We start from the raw sequence: 13,653 nt of genomic DNA, 5'->3' as shown, positions 1-13,653 counted from the left end.
AAGGTCGCATCTACTAAACGATCAATCTTAGGCAGTGGTAAGTAGTCTTTCAGGCAGGTTCTGTTCTAGTCGGTGTATTTGACGCACATGCGCCACTTGCCGTTGGCCTTCTTCACCAGCACCGGGTTGGCAACCCAGCTCGGGTAATGGACTTCTCTGATGAAGTTTGCCGTGAGGAGCTTCCTGACCTCCTCATCGACTACCCTCCATCGTTCCGGGGCGATGTTGCGTTTTCTTTGTCTCACTGACCTAACTAGAGGGTCGACATTAAGCTTGTGAGTTATTACTTTAGGGTCAATTCCGGTCATCTCTGTTGTGGACCAAGCGAAAATATCTAAATTTTTAAGTAAAAAACTTACGAATTGAGTTCGGAGTGGCTCGCTGATTAGTGCATTGATTTGAAGGGTTTTGGCGGGATCGGTCTTTGAAACCGGTATGTGAACTATTTCTTCTATCGGGGCAACTCGTTCCTCTGCGTGCTCCTTTGGTTGCTCTAGTTCGATGAGGCGTGGAAGGGACTTGCCCCGAGTCTGCGCTATGGGCTTTAGATCAATGTTCTTCTCTTCGCGATCTGTCATTCTCAGGTCGCGAGTATTGCAGTTGGTTAGCTCTGTCGAGCTGGCTGCCTTCACGCCTCTCATCCGGGTTCCCCCTTTGAGAAACTAGGGAAGTGAGCTTTTTGTCAGCTCCACCTCGTGGTGGAGTTTGGTTTCTGGGGAATGCTGGTATCTGTGATGTCCCTTCACCATGATGGGGAGATCAGCGGACGTTTTGACGTTGAGCGACATAACAAGGCAGGACTGGTTGGTGGCTGGGGTACAGAGGAGGAAATTGCTCCCGATAAAGGAAATGTTGTTGGAACTGTTGGATTTGTTGCATTTGCGTCTATATGGTTCGTACACACTGCACTAGGTCGTCGAATTGTGAGTGCTCGACCTCAGAGGAAATCACAGTTGGTTCTGAAAAAGAGGTGACCTGGGGGAGCGGGGCGCTCGCTTGCGAAGTGGTCTGTGGTACAAATAGTGATGGGAACCTCAAAACTGTGAGAGGGATGGTAAACTGACCGATACCTTTCCCAATGTTGCTGGAGGAATCCATTGAGATATTAAGATGACCTCTCGTTCAGGTTCCCACAGACGGCGCCAATTGATGGAGCACGAACTGGATGCTCCCTTCTGGAGGATAACCTGGAGCTTCGCTGTGCGACGAGCAGGTTGTTCTGCAAAACAATGAGCTCAGAGAACTTGGGGTGGCTAACTTGGCGAGGTCACTCCAATGCTTAAGTTAGTATTCTTGCAGTAGATTGTGAGCTGGAAATAAGCTAGAGTGCTAGTGTGTAGATGATATATGCGTACCTGGGCCCTGGAGGGGTTGCTGCCTTTATATATAGAGCTGCCGTGAACCAAACGGAATAGTTCCGAGATCTTCGACCTGGATGGATGAGGTTTGTTCCCATTTTATCTAGGGAGTATTGTGCTAGTTTACGATCCTTATCATTAATGCCCGATCCGGATGGGGATAGAATAAGGCCTACCATCGTGCGGCGTGATCCCGTGAGGTTTGGAGTCGTCTAGACCCGATTACGTGTCACTTCGACTCCTATGTCACGAACTGGTCGGGACACTAAGGTGACCTGCTACATACCAAGGTAGTTTTGCGCTGAGGTGACCGATCACTGAGCTCCCGACCTGTTGACTAATCTCTCCTTGTTGGTGGATCGTATCCACGTGTCCCCTTTGCTAGATCGGGTCAAGTGACTCTTCATCAAGTTCCTAATTAATTTGGTAAACCAAAAAGGAATTGCGTGGTCATTTCACATACGTCGGGGATTTTAACTTTGTGATCAATTCATCATCAGATAATGTCAATTACCGACTGGGTTGCTGGGCTGCAGGCAACATATTCAGGAGAAATACCATCAGCCTTATCTCTCATTCTTGTTGAAGTAATAATATGAATCGAAATTTAATTTATCTTATTAATTTTAGAGGTTCAACTTGAGAGAGATAGAGATGAGCATCCAATTTAAATTTTCTGGGTTTGATGGTGTGGAAAATCTTTAAATTGTGTACCTGAGTTGCATGCAAATCTACCTATTTCCAAAGAGCAATGATATAGGCACATCCCAAATGACTTCCCAAATCAAAATGGCCCTACAGTTAGGAAAGGTATAGACTTGGGCTCTCTGGTTCAAAGTCAAGCTTGCCTCATGAGTAGAAGGTAATGAATAGAAGGGATGGGTGTCTAGACAGCTCAACTTGCGAATCGGTCAATAGGGTCCCCTGTCAGAACCCAGATCACATGTGGTGAAGCTGGCGCTTATTAAAATTATCTAGCTAGCTTCTTGTGGAGACCACAGTTTATCCAGTGGCTTCGTCAATGCCTGTGGCTTTATTATTATAAATATGAGCCAGGCTAGCTAGCCTGCAAATAATTGAGCAAAATCAGTTGTTTATCTGAATGAAGCGGGTTCTGTGTTAAGGTACGTTATATGGACCTTCATTCTGTCTAACCCGTTTGTCTTTCTCTTCAGCTTTCAGTTGGATTGGTTTGAACTTACTCAGATTGACCCATGCACATATCTATTGGATGGTCTAATTTGATCCAAATGAGTTCCGTGTGCTTTGCGCTTTAATTTTTTTTGCAATTTGCATGAGTTAAGAACAAAGTAAGGTTATACGAATAGTTCAATAATCAATACAGATAATTGAAAATGCCAGTACTGCCCAGAGGCGCGCGCCAATGTTGTGGTTGAAAGGACTTGACACCGATCCCTCTCAAGATTATAAAAGAGGAAGGCTAGCTGTTAGCTAGACTACAAATATTTCCTATCAAAGTAGTCCGATCCAAACAAAGCCAATTGAGTTTGAGGCTAGTAAAAATGAGTTTATTAGTCGCATTGCTTCAGTCGTTCCTTCTGATGATATGGCCAACTATGGCGGCACCATCAAAGGTGTCGTCGATGGCGAAGCCCGGTTGCAACGAGACGTGTGGCAACATTACTGTTCTATACCCCTTTGGTTTGGATCAGCCAAACTGTTACAGAGACGAGCACTACAGTCTGACCTGCAACTACACTTTCAACCCTCCCAAACTATTCTTAGGAAGCTTGGAAGTCTTAGAAATATCATCCTTAGGGCATTTGCGTATCAACAACTACATGAGTTTTGACTGCTACAACAGTTTGGGTAAAAACTCCAGCAGTTTCAGTTATTGGGTGGATTTAAAGAATTGGCCTTATACGTTTTCCGCCACCCACAACAGATTCACAGCCATCGGATGCGACACTCAAGCCTACATAATGGGCTCGTCCGGCCGCAACTTTACAAGCGGCTGTTCCATGCTCTGTAACGATTTAGGAAGCGTGGTTAACGGGTCATGTTCAGGCATTGGTTGCTGCCAGACCTCCATCCCAAGGGGTTTCAAGAGGTTCGACCTGCAGCTTTACAGCTATTACAACCACACCCATGTCTGGTCTTTCAGTAACTGCAGCTATGCATTCCTGGTTGACTCCAACTGGTACAATTTCTCAGTATCCGATCTTCCAGGCTATGATTTCTATTATAAATATAAAGGACGGATCCCCATGGTTCTCGACTGGGCGATAGAGAATCATTGGTGCCCAAAGGCTTCTACAACTGACTCCAAATATGCATGCGGCAACAACAGTGAATGCTTTGACTCCCCCAACGGCCTTGGCTATCTTTGCAACTGTTCTAAAGGCTACCAGGGTAATCCTTATCTTGAAGACGGATGCCAAGGTAGATAACTAAAACCCCTTCTGTTCAGCAGGATGAGTGTATATAGAGTAAAACCCCTTCTGAGTTTGATGTATATATTAATGGATTGCAGATATAAATGAATGCGAGGACCCAAATAATAATCCCTGCGAGGGGATCTGCACTAATACGCCTGGGGGATACACTTGCTCATGCCCACATGGAAAGAAGGGGGACGGAAGGAAAGACGGAACTGGTTGCCCAGTGACACAGTTTCCTGTGCTGCAAGTGACTTTAGGTAATAAAATTTACAGTAGCTCAATTTCTTTCTTTTCAGAATTAAACAAGATAAATTTACAGTAACTCAAACCAATCAAATTACCTCTTTTAAAATCTCTCTCGACGTTTCTTCAATCTTCAGAAATAACTAAAATGCGTAAATGGAAAAACTACAATACTAAACAGCTCTTCTATATGGCTATATGCATTAATTCAATTTCAGGAATGATGAAAAAAAATTGATAAAAATAGGTCAAAATTGCATGGTATGGTAAGGTATAAAATGGTTGGTAAATTTTCTTTTGAAAAGAACGCCCCTAGGCAATTTCATTCAACATTCTAGGTTAGTAAGTCAGATACATTTGTAGATTTTAAAAAAGAAGGAAGAGGGTGACCATGTATATATAGCATGAAGAAATTAGCTTGGCATGGCACAGAACTAACGAGCAATCAAACTTATGCATGTTGCATCAAGGAAGTCATATGCAAGTTGCATCTTCTTCAAGAATGATATTCAAAAATTGCATATGGCGTGCAATTTGAAGTCCATCATAGAATGCCACCACTATAGCTTCATAGTGTTTGATCTCTAGAGCTCTACAGATTAAAACAAATTATTATGATCACTTACAATCAAAAGCTTCCTTCCTCAGACACGTGTCTATTCATTCAAAAAGAAGTATAAACTTCAAGATGTAGTTATTTGCATTCTCAAAAAAAGTTAGTGGTAGTTATCTCCACTAAAAAGAAAAACAGAAGAAAACTCATCTCAAATAATATAAGATTCATAAAGTAGGTTATTATTTAGAAATAAAACTTGATTTAATCTCTTAAATTAGTAACAAATTTATTTATCAAAAAATATCAAACAAAATAATAACCTAAATTACAGCATAGAAAATGGGTGTCAAATAAAATTTATCATAATATATGAGTACAACATATCAGAATAATAGCCACGTACTTAGTATGAGGTCATTCTCTAATGATGTTTAAGAGGTGTCGGGATGCCTTATGTTCGTTGATAATATGGTATTAACTGGTGAAATTAAGGAAGGATCAAATGTAAACTTAGGTTCGTAAACAATTACATTAGAGACAAGAGGTTTCAAAATAAATAGGATTGAAATTGAATATATGCAATGTAAATTCAATAACAAGAGTATAGAGAAAGGTACATTTATGATACAAGACTTAGACTTAATTCAATGTGACTGTTTTTGTCACCTTGGCTCAACAATTGATAACAAAGGATAGATTCAAAAGGATGTAACTCGTAGAATTGGAGTAGGATGGACAAAATGGACATGTGCATCTAAGGTCTTATGGCATAGGCAAATACCACTTTAGCTAGAAGGAAAAATGGAGATGTGCATCTAGGGTCTTATGTGATAGAAAAATACCATTTTAGATAGGATTCATGTTGCCAATACCATATGTCACAAAGCTCAAATGGTGATGATGATAAGATCCCTTAACATTTAACAACTAGCTAATGATCCATCCTAGAGCTACTAACTAAAGGATTGGCACAGGCCCAGGCCCATCCCGAAAGTTTATAAAAAAAAATCTGGGGTTTTACAGTTTTAGGTGTGAGACTGGCCGATTAAGAAGCCAAGTTCAACCGTTGAAAAATCTCGGGTTGGGTCCGTCAGGGCTCTGGTTTGGCCTTCTAATTAGTAATTACTGTACATCCAAGGGTGGAGCCATGGAATTTTCGTAAGTGGGCCAAAACCTAAAGTGGATTAGGAAGGGAGGAGGGAATAAATATAAATGGGCCTATAAGGGAGCCAACCATTTGGTTGGAGAGGAGGGGTGGGGGAAAGTTTACATGAAGTATTACTAATGGGGGATTTTTGGACCACAGGGGGCCATGGCTCCCCTGGGCCCCCCTGGCTCCGCCCCTATGTACATCAAAATAGAAAGTTTATGTTTGTTTGTTTGTTTGTTTTTTTTTTTTTGATAAATAAAGTAAAACTATAAACTAACAAATGGAATTTACATATTGTTCAATACAAGCTGGGGGCCTGCTCCACTCCATATACTGAGTTCAAGAATTTAATTATTTGGGCCAGAGATTGAGCTGCCCTATTAAACTGGTTTGGGTTGTGAGACTACTAGTCTACTAGGTGAATATATAGCATCGGTTAAGAACTTAGAGTCTATTTGGTTCGTAGTTGGAATCGGAATCAGAATTCTCCAGAATCAGAACTGAAATGATTCATTCTCATAGTCTATTTGGTTCAAACAAGAATGAGAATGGAAATTAAAATTAGTAAGAATGGGATTTCATTCCCAAAGGAGAGGCAAGGAATAATCGTTCCCTCAAATGGGAGAATACCATTCAAGCAGGAATAGAAATGGGGTTTCGATTCCGCCCAACCAAACAGTTGGAATTGGAATGGGCTATTCCAATTCCAATTCCAAACCCCTATTCCCACGAACCAAACTAGGCCTTAATTTGGAGTCTTGAGTCGCTTTTCTTTTGCCTATGTTGCCCTGCATATGAGAGTCCCCTGGATCAGGCCAGATATCCTTATCCTACTCCCTTACGGAAACATATAACCTCGTAGATTGCTTATCTTGACAGGCCACTGGGGGTGGGATATAAGGTAGCCGCAAGGGTCAACAATACGAAGGTACCTTCTAAATTGATGGTCTGGATTTCATTGATCCAATTAATAACCTATATAAAAGAGAGTTTTCCATTGTTTTTTTTTTCAAAGGTAAGGAAAGAAATTTTTTCCTTTTCTCTCTCTCTAAGGAAAGAGAAGGAAAGAATTTATACCCTTTTGGTCGATGATCGAACTCTTCAGTTACTTGGTGAACAACATAATGGCAACAATCTGAAATTCACATTTTCCAGCATTCATGATGCCAAAATAATGAAATAGTATGTAAATTAATTATCAAAATTTTCATGGCCATGCAGGTGTTGGCTTAGGGGCATTGTTCATAGTTATTGGTGGCTCTTGGATATTTTGGATACTTCAGAAGAGAAGGCTTGCTAAACTGAAAGAGGAATTTTTTCAACAAAATGGGGGCGTTTTACTAAAGCAGCAACTTTCCTTACATGATAACCCTATTGAATCTGCTAAAATATTTACTACAGAAGAGCTTAAAAAAGCAACTGATAACTTTGATGAGAGTATGATACTCGGTCGTGGAGGGTATGGCACAGTATACAAAGGAATTCTACCTAATAATAGAGTAGTTGCCATTAAGAAGTCCAAAGTAATTGATGCAAGTCAGATTGAGCAATTTATCAATGAGGTGATTATTCTCTCTCAGATTAATCATAGAAATGTAGTAAAGCTCTTGGGTTGCTGCCTGGAGACTGAAGTTCCTCTGTTGGTATATGAATTTGTTACAAATGGAACCTTATTCCATCATATCCATGACGAGGGACACAGAGCTTCCATTTCATGGGATGATCGCTTAAGAATAGCTACTGAAACTGCAACAGCACTTTCTTATTTGCATTCTGCAGCCTCTCCACCAATTATTCACAGAGATGTCAAGACTGCTAATATACTATTAGATGATAATTATACAGCAAAGGTTTCAGACTTTGGGGCATCAAGGTTGGTGCCACTAGATCGAACTCAATTTACGACCTTAGTGCAAGGGACCTTGGGCTATTTGGACCCAGAATACTTTCAAACGAGTCAACTAACAGAGAAGAGTGATGTTTACAGTTTTGGTGTGGTTCTTGTGGAATTATTAACTGGGAGAAAGGTACTTTCATTTGACAGACCTGAGCAAGAAAGAAATTTAGCTACCTATTTCACTACTTCCATGAAAGAGGAGAATGTTTATGAGATTTTGGAAGCTCGAGTGGTGCAAGAGGCTAGTACGGATCAACTCCAAGAAATCACTAAGCTTGCAAAAAGATGTTTAAGATTGAAAGGGGATAAAAGGCCTACAATGAAGGAGATGGCAATGGAGCTAGAGAGATTGAAGAGACTGAACAAACATCCATGGGATGAAAGTAATCTTGAGGAGACCCAGTGTTTGCTTCATGCATCTTCAAGTTACCATAATCAAAACGCAGTTGAGTGTGATAGTTTGGGCAACCTAGTTCCATTAAACAGTGGGCGATGATTATTTGAAGGTCCAATTTATGCATATCCTATGACCTTTTACATCACTATGTGGTCAGCAACTGTTACTTATGCATGGTAAAAATGGATGTCTAATTTTATAATCTCTTGCATCAACATTATCTTTTTATTTCCTCACGTTATCCCAAGATAAGAAGTCGAAGCAGAAGTTAAATGGCTGGTTTTGTTTTTTGTTTTTCCTTTTTATTTATTGGGTCAGTGGCGACTTACGTTACTCTATTTCAACAAGGATGTGGTAGACAAGAATAAAGGGTTAATGGAAATCTCTGAAATCAAAGGAAGATGGATGTGGTCATTTTTATTTTCTGTATCGTCTAGATGGACTATAATAGATGCATGCCAATTTGCCATTAGGGAATTATAACTTTTATACTTCTTTGTGCTTAATTTGTGGTTTTCTAGTTTTGACATCTTGGGAGGCAGCCCAACCTGATCTTATGCACCGGTGTGGTTCCTAGCCTGGATGTGGTCGGTGGAGGCAGCAACTTTGGCCTTGGGCTGAAATAGAAGTTGGGCTTCGTCTAGCTCAAATTGGGCTGCTCAAGGATATGTATACCGATGTGATTCCTAGCCTGGCCCAAGACCACTTGATCTACTACAGTATATGCATACTTCGGATATATTTGTCTGAGAAACAGTAGCCAACAAATAGCTTATTCAAAGGGTCTCATATTTCGATTTACAAGTGTTTGTTATTTTGAGAAACACAAAAAAATCATATTTGGTAGAGATGCAAGCTGATTGAGGATTTAAAGTGATTTCACTTAGTATTACAAGATTGACAACTATAGAACATTTTAGAAAAGAAGTCGGCTTTTTCAAATTTCAATGTACCACATCACCTAGTGGTTTAAGATCATTGAGGCAATTCAAAAACCATCAACTAATAGGTGTTTGGGATTGACGTTGTTTCCTCAAAAAACAGCACACATGAATGCCACATTAGACATCCATTTTGTGTTTTTTATACTATTGTTAGGAATAATGAACTGATGTGGCATTTAAAAATGCTTATGTGGCAGCAAAAACAATGGTACCAATAGAAATCCAGAGAAAACAGCATGCTTATGTAGCACCATTTTTTGAGAAAATGTCTCATGAAATGGAATTAATCCCAAACTGCAAGAATGAAAGAGGCTAATACAAATCAACTGCAAGAATTTACAAAACTTGCAAAAAGATGTTTAAGACTGAAGGGGGATAAAAGACCTACGATGAAGGAGGTGGCACGTGGCAATGAGCTAGAGAGATTGAAGAGACTCGATATACATCCATTGAATGAATAAAATTTGCCCTAAATAACTCCTAATCCCCTATAATTATTACCTCTCTTAATAATTCCTTTTCTCTCTTAATTAATAATTAATTACTACATTTATGACAATATTCAAATTCAAATTTTAATTTGACCCGTCATTAAAGCAATAAATGTGAAGTTGATTTGTCATTGAACCAATATATTTAAAACTACAAATAAGAAAGGTAAGGGGAATTGCACCCTAGTAATTTGATTGTAATAAACATAAAATAACCACTACACCATATTCAATTGTTGATTACAATTGTATGTATTATTATTCTTAAGCAAATAGTTTTTTTCTTAATGGATGCTCATTAATTAATGTTAAAATTGATTATTAAAATTTATATACTAATAAGCATTAATATAAATTATATTGATTTTCTGAAAATTAATACACATTTTACTCCTATTATCTTCAACAATTACCAATTTGTCCCTATATCTCACATTTTATATAAATTATTGAGGTTTGGGTTTGTATGTTTAAATAGCTTGTTTTCTTTATAAGTGTTTAAATAACTTATTTAAGGTCATATAAAATTTATATTTATTGTTACTAATGTATTTTTCTTAAGATTTATATAAGTTTACTAATGTATCTGTGCATATCTTGATTTTTCTTATGTATCCATATGTAGACCTGTCATGGGTCGGGTGGCCCGATGGGCCGGCCCGGCCCGGCCCGGCCTGGCCCCCGGATGGGCTTGAACAGGTATATAGGCCCGCGGGCTTAACCTCGGGCCAAAAAGCCCGGCCCGCAATAAATTCAAGCCGGGCTCGGGATTTTCCAAAATAACCCGGCCCGACCTATAACTAAACCTAAAAACCCTAGTACAATACCCCTCTTTTTTTCACCTCTTTCCCTTCTTTTTCCAACCGAATTCTTATTCTCCACATCCTCTTTCCCTTTTTTATATTCTTTTTTTAATATAAATAAATTTTGAATTTATACTTTTTTTAATGTAAATAAATTCTGATTTATATTGATTATTGAATAGGGAAAATTTCTAATTTTTTTTATTAGGTCGGGCTTCGGGCTTTTTATTAGGGCCAGGCTCGGGCCCAAGTTGTAGGCCCATTGGTCGGGCTGGGCTTGGGCTTGGGCCTAACATATTTCTATTAATGAAGAGTAAAAGCCCGGCCCGAGCCCGACCCAGCCCGACCCATGAACAGGTTTATCCATATGCATCCAAAATGTATCTTGAAACATTTTTTAAAATTATCTTTCTGATACATCTTACGTTTTCGATACGTTGAGAGAAAGCTTAATGAAATTTTGGCCACTAATTAAAAAAATGGTGGAAGTCACAACAAGTATTGGACAAAAGACAAACAGGTGGAAGCCACTCTCTTAAATATCATGTTCAACTTATATTTTAGAGGTATAGGTACTGGACAAAAAACACACCTATTAGACAAGTTACATTCTTGTTAACATATAAGACAAAAATCAAGCATTAAATAATTAATAATTTACAAACTTTGTTTTTCTCAAGAAATAAGTAGTATTGACTTTGAGGTAAACATACAATATTGAATGCTATGAAAATCCATTTATTGAAATTAGCTTGATTGAGTTTTAAATCCTCTTTATTATGAAAATCATTGGTTATTGAGCCTAGGAAACTACAAGTGGTGATAGATGCCCTATATTTTCAAATTTTTATTGTTTATCTATTTCAATACCTTGATCTTGATCCAGGTGGTGTTTTGTTGATATTTAACAAAATAGAGTGAAAGATGTGAGAGTCATCTCAGGCGTTTAGTCTTCTGAACCCTTATCCCTATTTTTCTAGTAGGGTTTATTAGTTTGTGGAGAAAAACTTAAAATTTAAAGTATATTTTAATATATTAAAATTGGGATTGGAAGATGTTTAAAACACTGTTAATATTATTCGCACGTGCCAGTTTATATTGAAAAGATGCTGATATGGCACTTTCTGATTTAACGTAAAAAAAAGAGGGATGGGTGTATAGGATATCCTGTAAAATCAAGACAGGAAACAGAGCACAAGAATTCATTGCAAATGTATAAACCTCATCGCAAACTGTATTGAATGAAATGAGAGTATTTATAAATACATTTTGTGTGAGAATGGTAACTGACTTATAACTAATTGACATTGACACAAGTGGCAATTAACACGTGGTTAGGTTAGGTAGCCAGCTGTCCAAAATGGTAACTAATGGAGGATATCATTCAAGCCTCTATAATCATGCAAAGCCCAAAATGAGTCAATTAAAATTTGCAGGAATTAGATAGAACACCTCTAAAATGGTAGAATCAAATTTTCAACCGCTCATTGAATTTTGAGTGAAGTTCAAGTAGTTTGCATGACAATATCACCCTTTTTAGGGTTACTGCGTTAGAATTTAAAACCCAAAAAGAACTAAAAAAAAGGGGGAGAAGAGTCGCTCTTTGTTGCCTCTACACATTCCTCGCTTTTAAACTATATATTTCACCAATCCATGAGGGATTGTCTTTAAAGCATTTAGCAAAGGATAAATATTTGCTAGATGCTAATAGTATCCTAGCTAGCTCACACATACATCATTGTGGGATAATCCAACCAAGAGATAAAGAGTCTATTTTGGCATCGATGTCGTTGCTCCAGAAAATGGTGATATGTCGAAAAAAAATGATGCTTTAGGAAATATCTGTTTGTTTGGAACCATTTTTCATAAAAGATGGTGCTTCAAACCACATCTTAGAAATCAAGAAGGTGTGATTTAAAGCAATGCTGAATTTGACGTTTTCTCAAATTGTAGGTCGTTGCTGATAACGAGGACATGATGTGGCAGTGGCATGGACTTCTTATAATGGGTACTAATGCTGAAAACAGACATAAAGCATTGGTACCAGACAGAAAGTATTATTGTTGTTCCAAGAAATGTCCTACCTGATAGCAATATTTCCAAGCAAAAACAAAAAAAAAACACTATTTTCTCAAAAAACATTGCTTCTAGACCTGTTCATGGGCCGGGCCAGGCCGGGCTCGGGCTCGGGCTTTTACTCATCATTAATGGAAATACGCTAGGCCCGAGCCCGAGCCCGAGCTCGTTCCGACCAATGGGCCTATAACTTGTGCCCGAGCCCGGACATGATAAAAAGCCCGAAGCCCGAGCCCGAGCCCGAAGCCCAACCTAATAAAAAAAATTACAATTTTTCCTATTCAAATTAGAATTAAAAATTCAGATGGTTTTTTTTCCTATTTAAATGAACAATGGGCCTACAAGATAGTTTTTTTTTTCCCTTTTTCTTTTACGTTTTAAAACACAGTTTTACATTCTTAAATCAAAAAGTTTATTCAAATGGACATAATCACATAACCCATTTTAAGTCTAATTTTTGGTCGGACCAGGCCGGACTCGGTCCGGACTATTTTGACAAAATCCGAACCCAACTTGAATTTATTACGGACCGGGCTTTTTAGCCCGAATTTAAGCCCGTAAGCCTATAAACATGTTCAACCCATTCGGAGGCCGGACCGACCCATTGGGCCACCCGACCCATGAACAGATCTAATTGCTTCTAAGTTCTAACGCACACTGGACAATCGATGCCAAACATATACAAAGAAATTCATACCGAATAATCTTAAATCTGAAATAGTCTTCCAAGACGACCTCCGAATAGTTTATAAAAGTCTTCTCATAGTCATACCGTGCCCCCATCTACATCCAACTAAATTATAAATTATACCATTAATTGGTGCATTAATTGTAGATGACGAATAGTCACAGGTTGGTTGAAGTGGATTTGCAAAATGAAGAGAGTGGTGACTGGTGAGCGTCATCAAGTTGTTCCAGGTAGACCACCGTTATTTATTGTCGCAAGATTTGAGATGCCTACCCCGTTTGACAAAATCAACAGGCTGCCCCAAAAATTTAGAAAATTTTAATTAAGAAAAATAAAAATAATTCAACTAACCTCTTAAGTTAGACCATTGTTAACGTAAAGGCATCAGACTGTCCACTGTGTAGGCAGTATTCTGCTGTCCGCAGTTGCAAGTAGATCTCTTTGTTAAAATCCTTTAAGAAGAGATATAAAAATGTTCAAATATCGCAGTTATTTTTTATTAAAATGTTTATTTTTAAAATTTTCCCTTCATTTCAATTGATACCCTATGTTCTTTTAATCTCTTTTTTTAAATTGTTTTATTTTTCAAATTAATTTTTCCTTAGTATCAATGGCTCAAAGTTAAAACTGTAACTTTAAACTCATTCT

General features: G+C 38.4%; 1 protein-coding gene across 1 annotated transcript; it reads left to right on the top strand.

The window, feature by feature from the left end:
• Window positions 1-2,457: 2,457 nt before the first annotated feature.
• LOC148790167 (wall-associated receptor kinase 2-like) lies at window positions 2,458-8,423 on the top strand. The gene is made up of 3 exons (XM_088891096.1): window positions 2,458-3,761; window positions 3,853-4,017; window positions 6,931-8,423. The coding sequence occupies exons 1-3, from the start codon at window positions 2,882-2,884 to the stop codon at window positions 8,100-8,102; spliced, it is 2,217 nt and encodes a 738-aa protein (XP_088747222.1). The 5' UTR covers window positions 2,458-2,881; the 3' UTR covers window positions 8,103-8,423.
• Window positions 8,424-13,653: the final 5,230 nt, after the last annotated feature.

Source organism: Nelumbo nucifera, chromosome 7 (assembly GCF_055504915.1).
Source record: "Nelumbo nucifera cultivar China Antique chromosome 7, China Antique-T2T, whole genome shotgun sequence".
NCBI lineage: Eukaryota > Viridiplantae > Streptophyta > Magnoliopsida > Proteales > Nelumbonaceae > Nelumbo > Nelumbo nucifera.
This window is presented reverse-complemented; position numbering and strand designations above follow the sequence as displayed.

What these genes read in the sequence shown, in the direction of transcription:
- LOC148790167 (XM_088891096.1), top strand. Translation starts at nt 2,882, where the DNA reads ATGAGTTTATTAGTCGCATTGCTTCAGTCGTTCCTTCTGATGATATGG. An exon ending in TCTTGAAGACGGATGCCAAG is followed by an intron (nt 3,762 to 3,852) that starts GTAGATAACTAA and finishes AATGGATTGCAG; the next exon opens with ATATAAATGAATGCGAGGAC. An exon ending in TGTGCTGCAAGTGACTTTAG is followed by an intron (nt 4,018 to 6,930) that starts GTAATAAAATTT and finishes ATGGCCATGCAG; the next exon opens with GTGTTGGCTTAGGGGCATTG.